This window comes from Uloborus diversus, chromosome 4 (assembly GCF_026930045.1).
Source record: "Uloborus diversus isolate 005 chromosome 4, Udiv.v.3.1, whole genome shotgun sequence".
NCBI classification, from domain to species: Eukaryota; Metazoa; Arthropoda; class Arachnida; order Araneae; family Uloboridae; genus Uloborus; species Uloborus diversus.
Genome location: NC_072734.1, coordinates 191120323 through 191146047, shown reverse-complemented (window position 1 = coordinate 191146047; position 25725 = coordinate 191120323). Strand labels below are relative to the sequence as shown.

General features: G+C 33.9%; 1 protein-coding gene across 1 annotated transcript in view; it reads right to left on the bottom strand.

Annotated features, from left to right (window-relative positions):
* LOC129220280 (ubiquitin-conjugating enzyme E2 Z-like) overlaps positions 1–25725 on the bottom strand; it is a 41350-nt gene that overhangs the window by 14066 nt on the left and 1559 nt on the right. Inside the window, exons 2-5 of the mRNA XM_054854668.1 lie at positions 23214–23286; positions 13345–13532; positions 10438–10549; positions 4184–4308 (exon numbers count right to left, since the gene is read on the bottom strand). Coding sequence (XP_054710643.1) covers positions 4184–4308; positions 10438–10549; positions 13345–13532; positions 23214–23286 — 498 coding nt within the window. The remainder of the gene's footprint in view (positions 1–4183; positions 4309–10437; positions 10550–13344; positions 13533–23213; positions 23287–25725) is intronic.

The window sequence follows — 25725 nt, the reverse complement described above, 5'->3', positions numbered from 1 at the left end:
ATTGTTTCTTTGCTAAGAAATAATTTTTGAGATTGCAATAGACTTACATTAAAGATATTTAAAATAAAATATAGAAATTTTACTTTAATGATCTTGTTAAACTCTATTTTGTAGAGATAAAAAATTATGTATGAGCCATTAAACATTTGTAAATTCTAAAAAGGACATGAAAATGACCGTTTCTGTGAGAATGCCCTAAAAAGGTTAACTACTCAGTTATTTTTGTATAGAAACAGAGTAAGCAAGTTGTAATGAATAGTTGAGATACTGTCGGATCCCGACTTACGCGAGGGATCGTTCCAAGACTCCTCGCGTAAGTCGAAATTTTGCGTTGTGGAAAAGTGTTGTGTGTATTTTTTTATTAACATACCCAGTCATTTTAGACATTTAAACACCTTTTAAACTGTTTTTGATTATTTTTTAACTATATTACCGTTTCTTACATAAAGATCTGAATTTTTACCGTATTTTAAAAAAAGTTGCATTATTCATTTCAGCTGCACAAAACCAACGATCAATGGGAGAGAGAGACATAAAAATAAAACAGTACGGTACGTACAGTATGCAGTAATAATAAAGCACTGCACTGTAAAAGTACTATACAGTAGACACACAATAAGTTACATTTATAACTTAAAAATCAAAGATGATGATTTATTCTGCGCAATCTGATCGTCATTCTAATGTATTTTAAAATATAGTAGCTTTGAACTTTTATGATATTTACATCTATGGTAACGCCCCTCTGGGACTCTGTGAACTTATACGGATTGCCTTCTCTTGACTTTTAATTATACGTAAGAAAGATTCACCCCCTATACCTAATTGTCGTACTACATTTGACCCACTTTCTAGTTGTTCAAGCGTATCAACAATCTTTAACTTTTCTTAAATTGTGGCAAAATTTCACTTTTTGTTTCCATCTTCAAACTTTAGATGAAACAGCGTGCCTAGGTGCCACAATATTTTATCACCTTTCATATTTAGAATAAATGAAAAATGAGGAGTGGTGATACATACACTAACAATGCTATGTTTATAGTGCGGTGTGGGAACTTACGCAGTCAGTGATGTTGAAAGAATGAGAGTACATTCACGAATTAATGTTTGTCAATAACAAAGCCGAAACTTAGCATCATGATTCCTTTCCAAATATTTTCGTGTTGAGAGCGAGAAATTCGCTTTAGCTCTAAAATTCGTTGCTCCTGAAAAATTCGCGTTATAGCCATTTCGCGTAAGTCGGATCACGTTGTAGCGGGAGTCAACTGTAATTTTAACTGCTTAAAGTTTAATGGACATTTAGTAAGAAAAATCAATTTCTACACATAAAAATGCTTTTGGAAAATATACTTAAATGTAATATAAATGGTAATACGGTAGATATCGTTCCTTTTAATAAGCAGTTGATTAAAGTTATTTACTAAGTAAAACGTGCACAAGCTGCAATAGATTCAAATAATAAAATAGTTTATAGCTAAATGCAACATGTAAAAAAAAGGATATACAGTAGAATACCTTTATAATGCCAACCTATATAACGCAATTCTCTATAAACCGCACAACTTTTCAGAAGTAAACAATCGGTTTTGAAGTTTAAACAATCCCTATTTTGCTTTGCAAACATAAAAATTGTTAGGCAAATTAAATTTTGAGACAGTTTATCATCTTACCATCCTAATTCAAAGCTTTTTAAATGAAAAATATTATTTATAGTAAACTGAAAATACCAGATGGCTCTTGAAGATGCAGCTGTTATGCAAACCATGAAGCTAGCAGAAGTGCAGGATATTTCACTTTATTTTAATAATGAAACATATTTATTTGTGAATGACTAATTGTGATATGAGTGCTTTAATACTCATTGCAGATAAAGCTAACTCTGAAGTGCTAATGTATAGATATATTCTGGATATTAGTTTCAAAATTTGTGAAATGATCTATATAACGCAAAGGCTTTGGTCCCGAGGTGTGCATTATAATGGTCTTCTACTGTAGAATAGACTCTCGATGCCTCAAACTTTGATATTTCAAAAGCCTTGATATGACAAAATCATAATTTCACCCTTGATTTTGCACATTTATCTAACATTATTTTTCATTCTTATGTCGAAGAGTTTGTAATCAAAACCATGATATGTCGAATATTTTTCGAAGTCAACGATAATTTTTCTGGAAAAACCGAAGTTTTATTGTCTGGAAACAATAAGAGGAATGTTTACAAAAATTTCTCTCACCCTTCATTATTTCTGTCAGTGGCTAGGAATGATTTGGAAAAGCTTATCTACTGTCACTTTCATTCTAGGGCCTGGGGGTGTCAGAAAATGTAAGTCCTGAGAAGCTCAACAAACCGACCTAAAACTTTATGTCCCCTTCTCATGTTATTTCATTGGACCTTTTGACTGAATTTCCACCTTCATAGAAAGGGAAGATGAATGGAAAACCCCTTTAGAGACACAGGGAATGGTGCAATCTTTTGTCCAATTTCTCTGGTCCTGGTGCTCCCGAAACTCGTTTGAATCCAATCTGTAACTTAGTAATCCAAATCTTTGATAAGTTTAGTCACGGGTAATTCAATTCATTTTGCTACTTCACTACAGCGTTCTTTTTTAATCTTTTTCCTCAATTATTTTTGGCTCATATTAATTTTTTTTTCATTGTACAGTCAAACCTTGATATCTCGAACCTCCTTATCTTGAAACCCTTGATGTCTCAAAAAAAACTTTTCCCCCAGCATTTTTTTTAAACACCCATATGTATTTTCCATAGTTATCTCGAAATTTATTTTTCGAAACCCTTAATATGTCGAAATTTTTGCACAGAAGCAAGTTTCAATTTTTTTTTTCAATGGCAATTTCTGTAGTAAAATCAGTTCTAGGGACAACTGTTTAACGTTTGTCATCCCTTTTCTTGGAAATTTTGCGAATAGGGGATTGAGGCAAGATAATAGGGGAGTGTTGGTATGAGAGAGATGCTGTGTTTTCCCAGAGTTTAAAACCTTGGTGCATTTCTCTCGAACATGTTGTCCACTTTGAGGAAACGTGGTTGATTTTTCGTCCGTCAGTTTTCAAGTGAAAACGGAAAATGCGTTCCTCATTTTCATCATTCTGCTTTTTTAACTCCTACAAAATGGCTGCTGAGAACTTTTTGAATGTTGGGTTACTGATTGAAGGCAAAAGAAAAATTTTTGCATTTTTAGGTGAAAAAACCAAGTTGAAATTGTTGTCAATTTTAAAATCTCATCCTGTGCACTTTCCACAATTATAAAACTTCAAATCAAGTAAACTATTGAAAACTACCTTATTGATCGTAATTTGAAGTGGACCCATAGCACATATATAAATGCATATAGCGTATGTGTGTGCAATTGTGAAAGTTAGTAGTGAAATTTTTTTTAAACCTTGATAACTCAAAAATTTGATACAGTAGAAGACCGTTATAACGCCGACCTGTAGAACGCAATTCTCTATAAGCCGCACTAATTTTCAGAAGTAAACAATAGGTTTTGAAGTTTAAAAAATCCCTCTGTTTTGCTTTAAAAAAAAATAAAAATTGTTAGGCAAATTAAATTTTGAAAGTTTTTCATCTTTCCATCTTATTTCAAAGCTTTTAAATTGAAAATTAGTACTCATAGTAAACAGAAAATACCAGATGGCTCTTGAAAATGCAGCTGTTATGCAAACCATGAAGCTAGCAGAAGTGCAAGATTTTGATTGTGAAACATATTTAATTGTGAACAAGTAATTGTAATATTGGTGCTTTAATACTCATTGCAAGTAAAACTCATACTGAAGTGCTAATATATAAATATATTCTGAATATTAGTTTCAAAATTTGTGAAATGATCTATATAACGCAAAAGCTCTGGTCCCAAGGTTGTGCGTTATAACGGTCTTCTTTTGTATCTCGAATTTTTTTCCTGTCCTGAGAGATTCCAGATAGAGGTTGTGCTGCGTTAAGACTTTTTCACAAGTTTCATAAGATGTTTCCACTTATTTTTAATTATTGTGGCTATAATATTATTTTATTATAACCTTGTTATCTTGAAAATGCTTTTTTTTTTTACCGCTCCTTCAAATTCAGATATCAAGAGTATATGATATATATATTTCTTAATATTGTCTGTAAGAAGCATAACATTTTTTAACTATGGCCCATTAAACTTCAGAAAACAAAAGATTTTTACCTGAGTGGCTGAGGGCAGTTGAGTGAATCACAAGTGCTACCTTCAAGCATATCACAAACTGCAACTCGCAGGGTTTCATGCTTGATTATTTGATTATAACGAGCACTGTCTCCAGGATTTCTTTCCTATGGGAAACATGGATGAAATATTATTTCATTTTTATCATAAAGGAACCTCATTCATTAATACTGAAATATTAAGTAAAATGCACGCATGATTCCTACAATGTCATTAAAATCACTTCTACAGCAAAATTTATGAAACACAATAGCTGCGCCGCCCGGCTTTGCTCGGTTAACCTCGAAAATAAAATTTATGTCAAGTGACGTGTGTTCAACATTCAGGCTTGAACAACAACAAAAAAAATCAGTAAAATTTTGTGGCAGATTGCTGAAAAAAACAAAAAGTAAACATTTTAAATCCCTCGATTACAGGAAAAAGCCTTTAGAACAAAAGAAATTTTACTTTTTCATATTCGAGAAAAAAAAATGGCAACAGATTTTTTGTCTCAATGACTTTCTTCACGCTATAAATTTCAATAAAAGCACTGTTGCGGAAAGTGGAGATGAAGCACAGAATAATAATTTGAATGGAGGAAAGCCTTCGAAAAATAGGGACTTTATGTCGAAATCTAAGTGTTCTAATTAATGGATTTTAATTGATATCTCTGCTAATTATTATCGGAGGATTATGTTAAACAGCCAAACATGAAGACGAGAAGATTACTAATCCACCGATACCTGTTTCGATGGTCAGTTCACTATCGCTCATTGTACATACACTCAGTTTCAATTATATAAGATTAAAAAATGAATACTTCCATTTTACTTTTCAGAACAAGCAACAATAAATAAGAATTGGATTTTTTTTTATTTTTAAGAAGACATTTTTTTCTTTTTAGTCATACACATAATTCTGAGACAAATTGGTTCCCTCCACCAATTAACTTCTGAAACTAACAAGTGTGGCAGTTAGAATAAAAACTACCTCAATCTATAATTTGCTAATGTTTTTTTTAACTATTATTTTTTAAATTAATTTATTTATTTTTTTGCATAATTTGATAGATGTTGGTCCACATTATTCAGCCTCAAAGTAACTCGGAGGGAATTGAACTGAATCCAATTGAACATTAGAGCCAAGAACCTGGTTTGCATAAAAAGAGGCTTGTGAAAATTGTAGCGACATCCAGGGCCGCCCCATCCCAATGTGGAAGGTCATATGGCGCAAGACGGCGCCAGAGCCCAAAGGGCGCCAAACTCTACCAATCAAAAATGCTTCAAATGAAGGGAAAACAAACTCTACCCAAAAAGTAAAATGAAATTCTTCATGACATTTAATGGAGGCAGTGAAATTATACCGCTCATTTTGAAACAATTAATCTGTCTTGCTGAGAATCCAAAAGGAAAAATTATCGACTTGTTGTGTCTAAACATGCTATTTAAAAGCGCTATCTTTTACACTGAAAACAAGTGACATTAATTAATGCATACATTAGCATTTTCATTCTTAATGTGGAGCCATGAATGCTATTTCGGTATGTCTTTATTACACAAGGTTGAGCATACGAGGAGTAAGAAATTTGCTTAACCACATTTTGATTCTTGAGGTGAATATCTTGTATTATAATTTGTGCAAACATAGTCTCTTTGTGATTTTTAGTTCGTTGTAATTCCACTGCTTCATGTTATCATACATTTAAAAAAAATACGGTAATCACATTTGCATATTACTTAGATGTGTGTGTAATATGTATACATTGTAGAGAATAATTTAGGTTAAATTTTTAGTTCCGAAAAGTGTTTTGACCATAATTACTTGATTCTCCTCTCCCCTCCTCCTTTTATCTTTTTTAACTTTTTGTGCATTAAATTAAAAAAAAAAACTTTGGAGAGACTACATACCGTATATACTTGCACATAAGTCGAGAAATTTCTTCCAAAAAAAGAGGTTGAAGAAAGGGGGGTCAACTTATACACGGGTCAAATTTTCCGAAACTTTTTTTCTGATCATCAAGTGCTGAGAAACTACGCAAAACGCTGATGTGTGATTACAGGTATAGTTGCTGATAAGTTGATCGTGTGAAAAATAAACTTATTCAAAAATAATCATTTAAAAAACTTAAATATACATAAATAAATAAAATTTTATTCCTCTTTATTAAAGATAAAATGAGCAATTAATAAAAATCTTAAAACGTATCAAAATATTTATCGTCAACAATCAGGCCATCTGTTATTTCTAATTAACTGCTATATTTTTTGTTTTGGGAGTGGCAACATGCTTGCTTAATCGTATCTTCATAGACTAATAATAAGAGTAATAATTAGTCTATGCGTATCTTCTTAAAGCACCTGTGAATATTTTACCTCGTTTTCAAAGATGGCTGATTCTGGCAGCGATTCAAACTTCAATATCATAGACGACTCTGCAATCGCCGATATTTACGATGACGCGGTGATGACTGGAAAGGACTTTCGTGAACTCTTTTTTGTGCATCCGACTCGGAATCCAAGTTTGAAGGATTTTAAAAATGTTTTATTTAATTCCTATTTTATTTGTAAATAAATGTGTTCTTTGTTTTTAAATTTCTTTGAAAATATTTCGCGATTTTTTCGGAAAGTATGGGGGTTGACTTATAAGCGGGTTTGGGAATTTTTCTCCGAAAAAGAAGGGGTTGACTTATACGCGAGATCGACTTATATGCGAGTAAGTACAGTATTTGTTTTGAATATTAAATTCAATGCCTTTTGTAACGGTTCCGTATTTTAAAATTTTTGATTTTACCGGAAAAGATTTCAGTTTCAGATTTTAAGGGGAAATATCCTCTACTTCAATTTAGAAACCTATTCAGTACCCTGTTGTCATATTTTCACCAGCATAACACTTTAAATAATTATTTATTAATTAGAGAGATATTTAGAGCGGTGTTAAATTTGATGTTCAAAATAATTTCTTTTTCCAAAAACGCATTAGCATATCACAGGCTGGATTCGTCAAACCGGGCCCAGCCTGAAAAAAACTTGCTATCTCGGTAAAGTAGGTTTTTCAGAATTTTCTATATTTTGAAAAATTCTCTTCAGAAACAAACTAAATATCGATAAGTCCAGAAATAGACATCATGCTTTCTGGACAGTATATCAAATATAAGAAATTTAAGCTGCTTAATAGCGAGCAATAATTATTTCGATCATATTCCAAGTTATTTTTTTAATTCTTGGGGTAAAATGCTTTGATTAAGTGAAACTGACCATCTCTTTTTTAACGGCAGCTCAATGCAAGGTTTCCAAGAAAAAAAGTCACATTTCAAAAGTCAGATTCAATCGCCTGTCCCTTACACCCGCACGTACTAGAAATAACTTAGAGATTAGAATGCATGTACACTGTGTTCCAAAATTGAAAATTTACAGATTTTTTTTATTTTCATAAGTTAAATGCTAAGTGTATTTCTTTTTTCCATGTTGCATTTGTTTATAAAATCTGACCCTAGGAATTAACTATATTTTGCTCGAGCGTCACTGCATGAAGGTGCCCAAGACATCTGCACGACGACGTCAATCAAGCTTGCCACGGCCCTGGTGACACCTTAATGAAAAATAAGATTTTTTAAATTTTTTTTAAATGTCTCATTAACATTTTGTAAGACAAATCTTTGCAAAAACGTTTCAAAAGGATTTGGAACATGGATTACAAGTAATAAGGATTACTATCACACAAAAAATTCCATCAAATTGGAAGAAAACACGTTTAGGTGACAATCTGACGCATCAATGGTAGCACCAACCACCGTGCTATACAAACCTTGCAGAAATATTGAATGCAGGTGAAGATTACAAATGAGAGACATTAAAATTATTTCATTAATATGTGTGATATGCTTCGCAATAGTGTTCATTCGCCAATATCATTTGCTTGAAATTACAAGTTTTCAGATAAATAAGAGGGAATGATGAAATTAAAAACAATCCTTTTTGAAAATGTATAAAACCCAGTAGCCAGGGGTGCTCCCCCCCTCCCTAAGAGCAAGGGTGCCCCCCTAAATAATCCTCCAACCCCCAAAAATGCAAAAAATCCCCCTCCCCCCAAATGGGCACCCCTGCAATAGCAACAATTTAGACAAAATGTAGGGGGAAAAACCCATGAATTGTGTTGAATCATCCCACCTTTGGTAGTTTTTCAGTCATTACAAAAGTGGTAATGGTTACGAGTAAGTAGCAGTCAGGGTTTAAAAATATCTTATATTTTAATATGTTTTGATATTTTCAATCAGCTAAAAAAAAAAAAAAGGGCTTCAAAATAGTAAATGCTTCCTAAAATTACTTGTTATTTTCTTATAATTTTATTGTAATATGTGCAATAATATTATAAGAGTAGTAAATATAGGTAGTATATAAGTATAGGTAAATATATAAGTAGTAGTAAATATAGACTTAAATTCTTTCATTATTTATGTCTAATATTTCATTTTACATTTTTATCAATTTTAATAGGGTTAATTTAGCATTAGCTGTTTTACTCATCTTTCTTCTGTTCTAGTTACTTTTACACAGTCATATGATTTAAAAATAAAAAATGCATTAGACTTTGCACAGTCATTAGACATTTCCTTTTCTTTCTGACCAACGTTTGATATTTAACTGGACATTTTAAATACACGAAATAAATTTGTTACAATTCTTACATTACTAATAACTTCATGAATGCAAAATAAAAAGGAATATTATATTACTTTGTTATATTAATGAGGAGTTAATACACCACAAAAATATAGAACAAAATTTTTTGATTATTTTAAAAAATAAATGAACAATTTGCAACTCTAGCGCGCGAATACGCTACCTTGCGGTGATTTATAAAACTGACGGGAAAACTAAAACATTGCCACGTTGCGTTCCACGTATGTCTGCTGACGTAAACACAGGCAGTTTGTTCTGAGTATTTATTAACGCAATCGATGTGTCTTAGTTTGCTTTCAGCTAAAGAAATTAATTCGTCCCTTAGTAGTAATCTCGAGCTTCTCAAAATAATGTTAGGTTTCATTATTTCCTTCTAAAATATGAGTTGATTGAGAAATGGTGAAAGCGAAAATTCTGGATTAACAAACTTGGATAACGTTATACAAGGTAAAAAATTTTATTGTTTTGTATGAATTTGTAAGTATATGGGTTTTTTTAAAATCTTAAATTAAATAAACTAACCATATTTTACAGCAGCATTTAGTTGGAATGGACAGTATGCAAAATATTTTCTTGAATATATTATTGTAGAACAAAATGAAAAATATTTAACTGAGAAAGAATTTACTTTATTTCTTTTATTCTCAGCTGAAAGGTTTCGCCAAATTTGTTTAGGGTTATAGTTTTAGTATAGTGCGAGCAAAGTAGCCTTGGCGAGATTTCGCGTTTTTAGTTAAACCATTTTTAATTTTTATCATGAGTGGAATAAAATGGTAGCAAGATTACAGAATTCGATAAGTGAAAGGAAATAATGGTCTATCAACTGAAAAGAAAACTACCACCATATATCCGTGAGAATTTTGTTGATGATTTGCATAACATGACATAATTAAATCGTAACTCAGAAATTAGAAAAATCGAAACAGAAAAATTTTAAATTAACTGATTCGGGAATTCGAGAGAAATAACTCAGCTACAAATGCAAAACAATAAGCGCTAGCCAAGCAAGGCAAAAAAATATCATCTTTTTTCGATAATAATTTGTAATGTCATATTGAATTTTCTAGCATTAATTGTTATTCTTGTCAGGCCACAATTATTATTTAGTTTTATCAAGAACTAATAAATATTGAATTCAACATCGTGGAAATAGCTGCTTAGAACTACGAACTAGGTAGTTTGCAATAATCTTTGACGTTTAGTAATGCTTCTTGAATTCTCATTTATTTCTACATGGGCCAGAATATCCACAAGACTTTGAAAATTAAGTTAAAAAGAATAAAGCGAAAAAATCATACAAATGAACAAAAATCACAACACTTTTAGCATTTTTTTCCTTACCACGTGCGTTTGTTTTAGTTTTTTCGTCCGCCATTAGACAGTGACTGCAGTGCCCCTATAGTTCGTTGGAGTTGCAAATATTACTAGGAAATATTTTTATATTGAAAATATTGCAGAAAAAAATTATAAATATTGAAAATATCAAAATATTATATTTTCAAAATAAATATTGGGTATATATCAGCGAACCATGGTAGCAGTAAACTGAAAGAGGATGCAATGGGCTGAAAATCTTACTTTTTCAAAACCTGGTTCATTGAAGTAAGGTTTTTCATTCAGGAGTGACTGTATTGATAACAAAACGCTGGATATACTTTGAGCTGGACTCCATGAAGGCCCTGACCAGGTTCTAGAAAAATGAAAATTAAAAAAAATTAAAATAAAGCATAAAAAAAACAGTCAAACCTTGATATCTCGAACCTCCTTATCTCGAAAAAAAAAAATAAAATTCCCCTGCATTTTCTATAAAAACTCCTATGTATTTTCCATAGTTATCTCGAAATTTATTTTTCGTAACCCTTGATGTGTTGAAAATTTTTGCACAGAAGCAAGTTTCAATTGTGGTTTCTCTTTGGCAAACTTGGCTGTAAAACCAGTTTCAGGGACAATTGCTTGAAGTTTTTCTTGGAAATTTCAAGAATAGGGGATTGGGGCAAGATAATAGGGGAGTATGGGTATGAAGAAGGAGCTGCAGTTCTTTCTATCTCAGTGTTTTCCTCAGAGTTTAGAATCTTTGTGAATTTCTTTTGAACTGTTGTCCACTTTGAAGACAGGACGGTCAATTTTTCGTCAGTTTTCAAGCAAAGAAGGAAAATGCATTCCTCATTTTCATCATTCTGCTTTTTTAACACCTACAAAATGGCTGCTAAAACGTTTTTGAATGAGGGGGCTATTGGTTGAAGATAAAATTAGAAATTTTAAATTTTTAGATGAAAAAACAAAGTAAAAATTGTTGTTCATTTCAAAATTTCATCCTGTACAGTATCGACAACACGACAACTATAAAATTTCAAATCCTGTAAACTATTAAAGACTTAACTTATTAATTGTAATTCAAAGTGATCATCCTATAGTACATATTAAATGTATAAAGCGTATGTGTTCGTAATTATGAGAGTTACTACTGTAATTTTTTTCAACACCTTGATAACTCAAAAACTTGATATCTCGAATTTTTTCCCCGTCCCGAGAGATTCGAGATATCGAGGTTGTACTGTACTAGCTGTCCACCCTAATTGATGCCCAATGGCTAATCTCTAAACCATGAGAGATGGACATATAGTCATGATTGATAAAAGTTAAGGCAGTTGGGTTTTGAAGTTCGGGTCAAAAAATACAAACAAAACAAGTTTGTATTTTTTGACAAATTAAAAACCCAACTTTTTAGACAGTCTACTGGTCCTAGACAGAGGCAGATTTACAGTCTATTCAAGGGGGTGGCGGTTGAAAATCTTAAAAGCCATTCCTTCTGCCAAACCCATCATGTAGGGGAGGTAGGAAGTCAATTGCCTTCCCCTTTATTGTCTTTTTAATTTTTATCGCCCCCTATCGTCCCTTAAAGTGTCAAATCTTCCCTTTGGGGGGGGGGGGGGTATAACCCCCTGGGTTGGAAACCACTGTTTTAAGTCATAGCAATGCATTATCATACCAGTATAATGTAGTCATTGAAGAAAAAGGTTGGAAAACAAATATAGAAATACAAAAATTATTAAAGTTAAAAAAAAGGGGGGGGGGGTGAGCTTAGGTTCAAATTAAAAGGTGGGTAATGCTGCCCATCCTCGACTACACTAACTATCTAAACTTAGTTTAAAGCAAATTTGTGGAATGTACTTGATTGAAATTAGTAGCGATTGCTAGTAATTCCTTTAATTCTATATTATTGATTTTAGAAAATGACGGTCAGTGAGGGTGATCGCCCCCACTGCCCCCTCCTAGTAAATCCACCACTGGTCCTTGAAATATTAATTTAGCAAAATATTCTTGGTACGTTAACATTTTAAGCTTTAAAAAAATCTGCTCTTCTATGAACAAAATTGACCGAGTTATAAAGCTTAGAAAAATCATGATTTTTGAAAATTTTATACCAGCCAGAAAATTAAGGGACCATATGAGGCAGTGAGAAGAGTAGGGATGTAAGTGGACATTTTCAAGTTTTGAGTATAACGCGTTTAAAGATAACATCCTAGGTAGGCTTTCATTGAATTTTTTTCTAAATCATGCTATACAGCAGCACCTACCAGGGCTACTAGTACTATCTCTTGCCCCAATACAGAAAAGGGCTTCACCTATCATGTGTACTGGTTATCTACAAATTTTTCATTTTGCCTCTTGCATCCCTTTGCTTCTCACTGCCTCATGCGAATTGAGAAAGTGTGTCTATGAATTTCAATTTATTTCACTTCTTTTTGTTAGGAGACATTAATTATGGTTGAAAAGACTGAAACAAGTTTTTCTTTCTTTTTTTCTGGCTCAAAGCTCTATTTATAGTTACAAGGGATCAGTTTTATCTTTTTTCATTCTTTTTTGTCATTTTAATTCAAATCCAATGTAATTAACTAAGCAATTATCATATTTTTATTAATAAAAAAAAGTTCAAAAACTCAACTTAATGTAAAAAAAAGGCCATTTCATTATACACATTAGTATTTTGTCCAAATGTAGAGTCCGCAACATTACTTTTTTTTTTGCCATAACTATTTTATTTATTGTTTGATTAGCACATTATTTTACTTTGAATTTGTCCTACCAACACACAAACTCAAAAATAACATGTTTATCAAAAAGTAAATTGAATAGTTAGCAAAAAAAAAGAGAGAGACATGTTGTGGAATATACATTTGCACAAAATACTGTGAAATGACCCATAAGAGAATATTTATAACTTTTTGAAATAGTAACCTGGCAGATTTATTTTTACTCAATGTTAATCAATTTGTTTTTCTTTTTAATCGCTCGACTGGTTTTCCCAAGTTTACTTGAGAAAAGAACTATTCAAGCTATAAACTTTAATTGCTAAAATAGAGACATTTGTGTTTGCTGACTGACCAGCTTTATGCCCTGAAGTTACATAGCAATACATTACTTATGCAAGTTACATGGAACTCACTACAAAGTTACATAGATCCTTAGAAAGAAGAAACTTACCCTAAAATGCTGAGGCACACTTTACCATTCTTGTAGAGGTTAGGATTGAACCTCACTTTACCTTCTCCAGTAGTCATGGACTTTACCCTGGGGGCATGAATAGGATAATCTGGCGGGCAGCGCAACAGAAGATAAAAGAACCCACCCTCGTAGGGAGTATCGAATGTGCCAGTAAGTAGTGCATGAATCTGAAAAAAATAAAAGCAAGATCTCAAAAACTCTCAAAATAATTAGCTCCATTATTTATTCAGAAGTAAACATGTCATTCATCTTTTCTTTTTTTCTGCTGAAAAAAAATGTAAACTAAAAACTCTAAATTAAAGAGAACAAAGATACCATTACAAATATTTAGTCAGCAAAAATGAATAAAATAATAAAATGTATTATTTTCACTGCAGCTGTGTCATTTGCATACATAAATATGGGTCATTCTCCAGAAAGCATGACTTTTGAAAGCAAATATTTTTCAATTTCAAAACCTTTTGTTTTCTGTTTTTTTTATTCTTACATGAAAGTGTTACCGACTAGAAGCAATTACAGTGAAATCTGTGTAAGTTGACCAGTGATTTGCAGTGCACTACTTGAGTGGTCAACTTAAACAGGTGGTCAACTTACAAAGGTTGATTTATAAGATAAGGACTAATTCCGTGCCTGAGAAAAGCGGTCAACTTAGACAGGTGGTCAACTTCACAGGTTTTACTGTATAAAAAATGGCCCAGCTAAGTTCCAATTATTTTACTCATAAATTAAAAAAAAAACATAAAAATGCCTTGCTCACAGGAGAAAAAAAATGAAAAAACATTTAATGTTTAAAAATTGAGGCCAATTTAATATCAAAGTAGTAATTTTGTTAATTGTGCAAAAATGAGCTATTTTAATGATTAGTGGGGGAATCTAATATTAAACTCTCTTCAAGGGCGCCCATGGAAAATAAAATTTGATGTCATTACTGCTATGTGTTAATGAGAAATGGCATTTTGTGTTTAGGTAACGGGGGTTACAATTTATTGTGTGACATGACTCCTTATTCTACTAAAATGAACTAAAACACAATATTAAAAAATTAAATGTACTTAAACAATTAGTATTTGATACACTTGTGAAAGGAATTACAAATAAATAAGTATATACTTTTAATTAAACAAGTTATTAAGCAACATAAACAGTCACACCAGGTGTGTAACATGCCACGGAGGTGAGAATTCACCTGTTGTGTGAACCAAAAATATATTAAAATAAAACTTATTATGAAAAAATTGTTGGCAGGTTTAAATAGATATATTTCTGATGAAATAAAAAAGAATTGTTAAATGAATTGTTCCTTAAAAGTTTTACAGTAAAAGGCGTGTGACAGAAACTTTTGGAAGAATGACCCATATCAGGGCCCAATACAGATTGATTTTACTACCGCTTTTCGGTACTTTCACAAAAATCTTATTTTAAAATCGGTACTTTCACAAAAATCAAGTTATAAAATCAGCAGCTTCACAAAACTAACTTTGAAAATCGACACATTCTAGAAACAATATTAAAAAAAACGAAAGTTTCACAAAAACCTGTGTTTTAAAATAGAAAACATGTTTTTCTGTTTAAAACACAGTTTACTCATAAAATAAAATGCTAAGATAATTTATATGAACAATCGCTTAGGTAACAGCTTTTTCATAGTATTAAAAACAAAATTTCACTGTTTTTCGCCAAATTGCTTTTAAGCAATCTTTTAGCATCAGTTTTAGGGGATGGTGTTTTCCTGAATTGTACACAGTACAAAGCTTTTTGAACTGAGATACAATGATATTTTCCCTATCTCTTAGGTCCCCCCCCCCAAAAAAAAAAAAAAAAGTTCGAAATATTAGTTAATGACATTTGCACTTTTCAAACTAACATTTAAATTGCTCTAATTTTCTGAGACAAAAATTAGAATGTGCCTATAAAGATCACAAAATCAATGCTGATAAAAAAAAAACTTTCACAAAAATAGAATTTTGATGCAATACTTTCACAAAAATAGGTAGTGGGAAAAAAATCCTGGATTTGCCTCTGCATATGTAATAAACACAGATTCAGCTGTTTTTCTTTTTCATACTTCATACATTTATCAGTTACATACATCTTTTTAGAGGCAATGCTCCATCAGATAGCAACTCTAGCCCACATTTTCCGATTTCAAAAACATTTTAGTAAATATAGGGTAACGGCACCAGTAACAGACAGTCGTAAGTTTAGAATAAGAATTTTAGGCGGGAAAACTGATGTTGCTGTGGCCCATGAATACAGTGCAACTATCTAGTGTTATCAGAATGAATTTTATGAGCCAGTTGGTATTTATACAAAGCAGTGGTGGAAGGTTATGAACAGCCACCACGAGGGCTGCCAGTGTTTCATGCTCATTTGAAATTTATAAGGTTTTAGACATAAAATTTTTGCACATTTTGAATAAAAAAGGAGAATTCTTTCCATCAGACTTAGATAAAATGAAAAGTTTTCTGAAAACACAAATCCTAACTAGAAAATTTTCTGCAAATAATTATTTTGCCTAACTCACCCTTGAATAAAGAATTAAATTTGTATTCAAATATGAAAGAGATAAAAAAAAAGTGCTTTAAATCATTTTTTTTTTTTTTTTTTGCAATAACATATAGTTTGTGCTTATTTTTCACCAACTGGAGAAAACTCAAAACTATTATTTTTTTCACACATGTGCTTTAAAAGGTTTTTGGAGAAAGGCTTTAACAGAAATAAACTGGGATTTTTTTAAAAAAAATTCCCTTAAAAAAAATCTTTTAAATTGACGTTAGCAGTTTGAAAAAAATTTTCTGCAGAGCCAAAAATTTTCTGGGCCGTTCGCTCGTTCGTCTATATTATGCAAGACTATATTATGTATATGACTCCGTGACTCATCCTTTTCTCATCCTATCTGTTACTAGGTATCATCAGAATTGCCAGTGTCTGTTAATGAGGGTCGGACTTTTTTTCGAAACTGAGCAAATAAAAATAGAATTAACTAATTTAGAGGATCCAGAAGCAGCCAAACATTGGATCAGATGCAGTTGCATAAGAGAAAAATAGTTTTAAAAGTCCAAATACATTAAAACGCTCAGAAAATGGAATTAACCTGAGAGCAATGTCTAAAGCAAGTGCCGTTACCCTAAGGCAGGGGTGCAGAAAATGTTTTTTACACCAACTTTTCCCCCAATCTATCTCTATAACTTCCCCAAAATTTTACAATATGCTTTATGTTTCAGATAAAAATTCATTCCTATTACCGTATTTTCGGGATTAAGCGCCGCGGCGCATACAAGAAAAAAAGTTTCAAAAATGTGGATGCGGCGCATATAATGGGAGCGGCGGGTATAGTGTTTTTTTTTTTTTCCCCGATCAAGTTTTAAAAAAAATCCGAGTTTGCAAAAAAGTTGAACATTTTACCAATAGATGGCGCCACACTTTTCCCTTTCGTTTTGCGAAATGAGCGACAAGCAAAGCAAAGAGGGGTAGCCATGAGGGGAGGTGAGTCAGCGATTGCTGGTGTTGCACCATAGAGAGAAACGCTAAACCACGTGAGCGCTGAATGACGTGAGCGGCGAGGAAGCCTCATCGAAGCGAAGGGGGACGGAGGGTCAAAGAAAGGAGCTTGTTAGCAAGACTAGCAGGGGAGGGGGGTGGAACTTCCAGATTTCTAAAGGCAGGGTTCATACTCTATTTGGATGAAAAAATTCCATGACCTTTCCAAGACTTTTTCATGACTTCAATGAAAATTTTCATGACCTCGTTACTCGAAAAGAATAGCACTATTTAATCTCAAACTTGATAATTTTTGGAAATGAGCATTAGCGAAACGTCTAAACGAATGCCACAGCCTCATTGAAGCACTTACTTGTAATGGGAAAAATATAAGTGTACACCTAAAAAACTAAACTATTTTTATTTGTCATCATCATATAAATTTAAGTGAAGTAAAAATGCAGTGAAACGAATATGATGATGCTTAAATGTCAGATATTTTATTTATAAACAGGCAGAATAATATTGAATGGGACAAAGAGTCACCACTAAGTTTTAATAAATTTGCTTCAAAAGTTGCCTTTTAGTGTCAACAGTGCATTTAATCATCCACGTTACTTGACAGTATTTCGATTCTTTAAAGTAAAGCCACATAGTTTAGTTTTTTATGTTTCTAAATCAGATCTTTTTTGAAAAAACAATTTAGTAATGAATCAATCTTCTGATTCAAAAGTATACTTGTTTTGTTTACTTATTTGCACATTTTCAAATGCATATAAATTAATAGAAACAGAAATTCCAGAACATGATTGATTCTTGACATTGAACGTAGCAGTGGGTCACATGGATTAGTTTTGCGGACCGTAGTTTTGGGCACTATTGTTTTAGAGCATTAGAATTCCTCTTTTTCTGTATTCTATAGCCTGACTAAAGACCGTTATTTTCTAAAACCTTCAACAAATGAAGATAAACTCTGATAAGTTTAATAATGAAGTTCTTAAGAGTGATGGAATCAAACTCGGATGCAATTGAATTGCTTTTTTTTTTTTTTTGAGTGGGCGTGGAAAAACTAAGAACGTGAAATTTCGCTACTACAGAATATGAAACATAAGAAGAGTTGAAAATAACAGTAAATTCAAAGTAAATGATGTCCAAGCAGTAAAATCACATCGCAAAAAAAGACAAGCGGCTGCGACAGAAGTGGATGCAATGAGATTTCAAAATTCAGATTTGATTTTGGGATCGTTCAATTTTCCACTTTTAATAGCTTTTATGTATAATACTGTTAAATCTCTCAAGATTTCTAATGTTCCTTTAGTTACTGTTACTTTCTCTTTGTTCAGGACATTTTTCCATGACTTGAAATAAATTTCCATGACTTTCAATGAAAATTTCAATTTTCCATGACTTTTCCAGGTCTGAAATTTGCTTATTTTTTTTCCATGACTTTCCAGGATTTCCATGACCCGTACGAACCCTGTAAAGGGGAATCACCCCTTTCAACAAAGTGGGTTGCTCGGGGTGGTCAAGTGACCTACTAATTGAAAACTTGTTTCTCCGTCTCCCATCCCCAATTTTATTCACTCACATCGTCGCTTTTGCTGTCGTTCGTGCGTTCTTTTCTTTCTTAAAGTTTTTACATCGAGTTTCATCTGAAATGGCTCCTACTAAACGACTTAAGAGTTACACTGCAGCTTTCAAGTTGGAAGTTATCGCTAAGGCTGAAGCGATCGGAAATCGTCCTGCTGCCCGGGAATTCAGAATTGATGAAAGATGTGTTCGGCGTTGGAGGTCCGAAAAATCAACGATCGAAGCGATGCCGAAGACAAAACGTGCCCGACGAGGAAGATCAGCTCACTGGCCGGATTTAGAACGGGACCTGAAGAAGTGGGTAGTGGAGCAGAGAGCTAAAGGAATTTCCGTTTCGACTGTCCGGATTCGAATAGAAGCCAGGTGCATCGCTGCTAATTTGAATATTTCCAACTTCAAAGGCAACGCGAATTGGTGCTTCAGATTCATGAAGCGGAATCATTTGTCCGTCAGGCAGCGAACAACTGTGGGGCAGAGTCTTCCAGCTGATTGGATGGAGCAGAAAAAAAAGTTTTTAGACTACGTCGAGAAGCTGAAGAAAGAAAACAACTTTCAGCCTCATCAGCTTATCAACATGGACGAAGTCCCTTTGACTTTCGACTGCCCTCCCAACAGGACTGTCACATCTACCGGTGAGAAGAGCGTCGCCATTACAACCACGGGGCATGAAAAAACATCATTCACGTGTGTTTTGGCTTGCACGGCTAGCGGAGAGAAGCTGAAGCCTATGCTGATTTTTAAGCGGAAAACGGTCCCGAAGGAGTCTTTCCCGTCCACCGTTGTCATCCGCTGCAACGAGAAGGGGTGGATGAATGAGGCCCTGATGTCAGACTGGTTTAACGAAGTTTGGAGAAAAAGGAAAGGCGCTTTTTTCCAACCAAGTGGAATGTTGATTATGGACTCCATGGCGGCGCACAAGACCGACCCTGTGAAGGAAGCGGCGCGGCAATGTTTGGCGTCCCTGGCCATCATACCAGGTGGGCTTACAAAAAAGTTGCAGCCCTTGGATTTGGCCCCCAATCACAGTTTTAAGAGCCACATGCGTCAACAATGGGAGTCCTGGATGGTGAACGGACTGCACGAATACACGAAAGGCGGCAACCTGAAGAAAGCGTCGTTCGCGGAAGTGGCGAAGTGGGTAGCTGCAGCTTGGAATGCGGTAAAGCCGAGCACCATAATTTCCGGCTTCACCGAGGCGGAGATCATTCCCCGAGTCCCGGATGTTGCTGCGGAGGACGATGGCTCCGATGACGAGGAAAACAGCCCGGAGCTCGATGCAGACTTTCTAGGACTATTTGCGTCCGACAGCGAGGACAGCGATTTCGAAGGATTTTGAATCGCCGATCCATAGTGGATGCGACCCACTGAAAAAAGCGTGCTTATAGTGGCGCCGACCACTTAAAAAAACGTGGAGCGCCATGAGGAGAAGGGTCCGCGTCCCGCGCTCTGGATAACCAACCAATGTCTCCTCCCAAAGTACGAAAATTTTAATTATAGTAATAATAATATAGTTATGTTAATTATATTCTTTTAAATTTTATTTTCATTTTATTGCAAGTTTCTGAACGTCTAAATTGCGCTTTTAAGTTGCGTTAAGTTGGATGCGGCGCTTATAGCGGGCGCGGCGCTTATAATGGGTGCGGCGCGTACATTAATTTTTTTTTTCCGGCGACGATAATTTTCGATGCGGCGCTTATACTGGGTGCGGCGCTTAATCCCGAAAATACGGTACTATAGAAAAGAATTTTCGGGGGGGGGGGAATTGCATTTTTAACCCTAATAGAATGAACTAGTAGCTTGTAGAACTCGGTACCCTAAAAAATAATGTAAATACACATAAGTTTTAATTAAAATCTCATGTCTAATTATTATTAAATGTAAATTATTATCCAACAAATAGTTGATGAAAATATAAAGAGTTGTGATGCAAAAGAAAATGCATTCAAAAGAGCTTGCAGGAAAAAAAATCGGAATTTAAAAAAAAAGAAAAAAAATAGAATCTGCAAAATTTCCCCCGATCCTAGATCGCCAGATCAGACATATTTTGCACCCGTTCTCTAAGGTACAAGAATTAAAGTAATACTTAAAACAATTCCGTTTTATACAAATACAAAAGCGACGACCAGCAACAGGCTCTGGGCCCAGCTAGACTGGTCCTAGCCAATTTACAATCCCCAGTGAAGATCAATGGCCCTCTTAAAACTGTCTACTCCTTTGCTCATTACCACCTCTTCCGGTAAGCTGTTCCGAGGTTCCACTACCCTGCTAAAATAATAATTTTTCCTAATATCCATGTTAGCCTGAGATTTAAATAGCTTAAAACAATGACCCCTCGTCCTGTTTTCAGTGCTAAACTTCAGCCCCGTAACATCTTTCGTTTTAATAAATTTAAACAGCTGAATCATGTCCCCTCGGTCTCTCCTTTGCTCAAGACTACATTTTTAGCCTTCTAAGCCTGGAATCATAATCTAAGTGGGAAAGTCCACTTATTAGCCTTGTAGCTCGCCTTTGAACCCTTTCCAATACATTAATGACTTTCTTAAGATAAGGAGACCAAAACTGAACAGCATACTCCAAATGAGGTCTTACCAAACTTCTATATAAGGGCAGAAGAACTTCTTTAGATTACCCAGGAAGGAGTACCCAGGAAGTTTTGGAAAGCATAGAAGTTATGAAAAAAATATGGTTTAGAAATCAAAAAGCATTGCTGGGACCAGGGGTGGGCACAGAAATTTCAGGGCCTGCCACAAATGACTTTTATGGGTCTCCCTCCATATTGTTTGTACCCCTATGTCCCTACATATATTTGATCCTCTTTTTAAAAATCTGGGACCCCCTTTAGGCTTGGGTCCCGAACATTCTCCTCCCCCTGTAAAAAAGCCATGTACCCTGGCTTTTTTTACAGGACACAACTATAACCCTGAAAGGTGAAAAATGCACTTTTTGTAATATTTTAGAAATGTATTTAAAAAATGTTTCTGGGGTATCATTTTGAATGCTTACATTTTATTTAGGAGTACAATTTGGGTCAGTATTACAACTTTAAGTCTTGAACACAAAATGTGGCATTAATTTTGGAATGATCCATTTATTTCTTTGAAGATGTCATGGCTGAATTTGGAATTTAGTTTTCAAGAATATAGATGAAACATATTGAGTTGTATAGAGAGATATGTGAACACATTGATTAACCTTCGATATTTTAGTATTTTGCTATAAAGCTTTTATTTCAACCTCAGCTTTTTTGCTAAGTAGCATTCTAACTCTGCTTAAACCCTGCTCAGAAGTCCACTTTTCCCATGAACAAAAGCAATTTACCCACAGTAGTGTAACTAGGGGTTGGAAGGAGTGGCTCTAGCCAGGGGCCAATGCCGTATTTACGAAGGGGCTTACTGGGCCCAGGGTGGCATGATGAAGAGGGCGGCACTTTTTCCCATACTTTTTTTTTTAAACCAAAAAAAAAAAACTTTTTTTTTTAGTCACAAGGCCATAGGAGTGACCTTTTATGGGTTCTTTCATAGGATGACCAACCAATTTTATATTTACATACTAACTGCACATATAATCTCCTGTTTCGCACCTCAAATCAATTTTAAATTGTAATTTGCTAACAGTATAACAGTACATTATTATTATTACATTTCATTTCGCAATATCTAAAACTTCAGAAACTACTGTTATTTTTAAAGTTTGACATTCTTATAAATAAAATCTTAGGGAGTAAAAAAAAATAAAGTCAATAAAAATATCATCAATTAAAAAAAGTAAATGAAGTGCTATAATGAAATGCTTCAAGACGATAATTATTATAACTTAGAATTAGCAATTATAATTTTGTTAGTTTAATGTTGATTATTATTATTGCATTTCAAATTTGATTTTGACCAGATTTCATTAAAATAAAATGACTTAAATAAAAAAAAGCTGATTCAAATTTTTTAAAAATCAGATTTAAGTATTAAACAGAAATCGTGATTTTTTCCCCCAACTCTGTAAATTAACACAACTACAGGGCGGCCAGTTTCAAAAGCCTGGGGCGGCTTCACATCCAAATATGCCTCTGCCAGGGGCGCAGCAGCCAGGCGGCGGCATTTCAACTGATTAAAACAAAAAAAAATTAAGTTTTTTTTTTATCATAGAATTTGAAAAATGTTTTTTAAAAAAAGGAAAAAAAAAAAAAACCATGCAAGAAAAAGAGCTAGAAACAAATACATAACATCTACTGAGAAGGAACATAGGGCATCATTGAAAATAATTCGAAACAATAAGAAAAAAAATTACAATGCTGCCTCCTATTTGTCTAATCAACTAATCAAAAAAAATTTTTTTGGCCTGATCGATACGGCATATGACTCGGACCAAAGGGTCCCCGGTTCGATCCTCGCCGGATCGAAGATCCACCGTCTTCATTAATGGCGACTGGGGACGTTAAATATGCTCGCGGTCACAAAGTCCTCCAAGTGAAACAATACCTCTGGGGGTTCTGAACCAGGGATTGCTCGGTTTCTGGTCTGGATCAAAAAATCAGAGCTGTCTTCAGAGTTCCATCCAACTGGTTAAACCACAAATAGTGGTAGGTATGGGAGACCCTGGAGTGAAAAGTGACTTCTCATGTGGGCGACCCTGGGGAGGCTCAATTTCTTTAGTTCGCCAGGGGAGCTAAACCCCATAGTTACGCTACTGTTTACCCAAGCCAATTTTTCGTGTCTGATTTAAGGAAATCATAAGCATCTTTAAAGAAAAGTGTGGATAGATAATAAAAGATAAACATTCATTACCAAAGTCATGTCAGATTCATCTGGCACTATGAACATACCAGGAGGTGGTTCATTATAGATGGTCATGATATCTCTAGAAGAACAGAAAAGTGAAGAATTACAATTTTATTTTTTTAAAATAAGTAAAATATTTTACACATTTGAATATTAGCACATAAAATTACAGTTGAACTCTCTTGTCCAGAATTTAAGCAATGAAAAATTAGTGCTAGACCTAAAAACTCAAAATTTTAGTAAGTCGTCAATGGCAAGGTAGACACTTTTAGTTTTGTAGAGCAATTTTTTTACCATTAGTATTCATCAACATTTATACAGGAATTTTTTTTTAAATATAAACATTGATTACATATATGGAACCAGTGCTATACAACATATAAATATTTTGTGCTTTTTCGCCAAGTTTATTTTTAGCCGATTGCCTAACTATAATTTATTTTTCTCTATAGCAAACTAAAAATTTTGCAGTAGGTGACATTTAACAACTTTGATTTCTATATTCTAGGGCTGTCATATACTTGTAGATATCGGGTTGCTTCATCACTTGTAGCAATTTTTCTATTGACACCAAGGTGGAAAGTAAACAACTATCACATTTTTTGTTACCCTTTTCAATTTTCTTGAAATATATGTTTGAACCAAACGTTTATATTTAGGTTCGGTACAGATGTCATATACCCTTTTCACCACAGAACTGCAATTTGAGAGAAGAAGGGAATACTCCCAACCCCCCTCCACCTATTAACATATTTTTCATTTCTTTTTAAAGGGGAAAAATCAAAACTATCATATTCTATTCATTTCCCCTAACACTTTTTCTGCAACATTTGATGCACAGGTGTTTATTTTCTTAATTATTTTATTTATATATATATTTTTGCAGAAGAAGAATGACTGCAAGAGTTACAAAGAGATAAAACAAACAGCTTTATATTCAGTAAGTTACTGCCCTATAGCCAGGGCTAAGGCAGAAATACATGAAATACACTGCCAGCGCAGTCAATTCCAGCCGAGGACTGCAGTTTCGTGCTTATTAGCACTCATCAGCCCGGTATAGGAAGTGACTGAGCTGGAGGTGGAAAACCTCTTAAGGAAGCCAAGAATGCCAAACAATCTGGTAGCTAATACAGAATTAGTACTGACCAAACGAGTGACTGAAGCAATGGTTCGGTTCAACTTGAAGATTGAAGGCAAGACAGGTATATCCAGTAAGTTACCACCCTATAGCCAGGGCTTTTCCAGCTTCAGCTCAGTCACTTCTTATGCCCGGGCTGATGAGTGCTGACAAGCACGAAACCGCAGTCCTTGGCTGGAATTGACTGAGCTGGCTGTGTATTTAATAAAACAGCTTTATATTGAACATGTGTTTTGGTAAACCGCACCCCCCCCCCCCTCCTTTACCAGGAAAAAAAGCAGCAGCAGCATAGCTTTTTCTCTTTCTTTTACAGAGAAAATTTCTTAGGGTCTACCAAGTTTTTTTTTTTATTCAAAAAATACATGCATATCATGAAAAAGTTTCATTTTTAGGTTGAATTTTATTTTTCTGTGCAAGTAAGGAATAAAATAATGACAATTTAAGAATGTTAGGACATAACTCAAAATTTTAAGAGTTGTTGGACAAAATTTAAAGTTTTAGGATTATTAGGAAACTTTTATCCATGAAAATAGGGCCAATTAGTTGGCAAAGCTGTGATACTAGTGAAAATCTAGGTTAATATTGTTAGGTAAAATTCCGGGCCCTTTTTTTCTTGGGCACACGATAATTTCAGTCCCAAGCACTTTAGACGAGATAAGTTAGCAAATGATACTCACCGACTGCCTCTTTAAAACTTTGCATGTCACTTCTTTTTCCTAAGCACTTATAAGCTCCTTATCCTTCATTAGATTAATCCAAATACAGTAGGCGCCGCCTAATGTGATCACGGTTAATGTTATCATTCACTTAACGTTATCAGAATTACCAAGTCCCGGAACATCTGTATAGTAACATGTGTTAAAAAGGTCGGATATTGTAATCAGTGTCTTTGTTTATAGTCATCACTTTTTCATAAACTGTAAAAATTGCTCCCATTTTTGTTCCTCAATCAAAAAAATACAATGACAAATCCTGACAAGACAAACTTTCAGTGATGCATTTTATGATTTATAACAGTAATGCAATTTTTTTCTAGGAATGAAACAACTAGATGTTTGTTCTTAGTGACAAACTCCCGCTAAGATAAAAAAGACATAAAAAAATTCAGTCTCTGGATATGTTGCAGGCATGGATGTAGGACCTCCGTTGTTGCAGCACTTTTAGAGAATTAATGTAACTTTCGGGAAAACAAGTTTCTTTCTTATTAGTAAAGCAGAAGCATTTTCCCCTCTTCTAGTTACCTTAAAAACTTCACTCTGAACGATCAAACATTTAATCCATGGTGGAAAAGCGCAATGATCTGACAAGAAAAAATTTGCACTTTAAAATGCTTCCATAATTTACCCATGCTAAGTCAAAGAAATGCTGTTGCACAGCTAA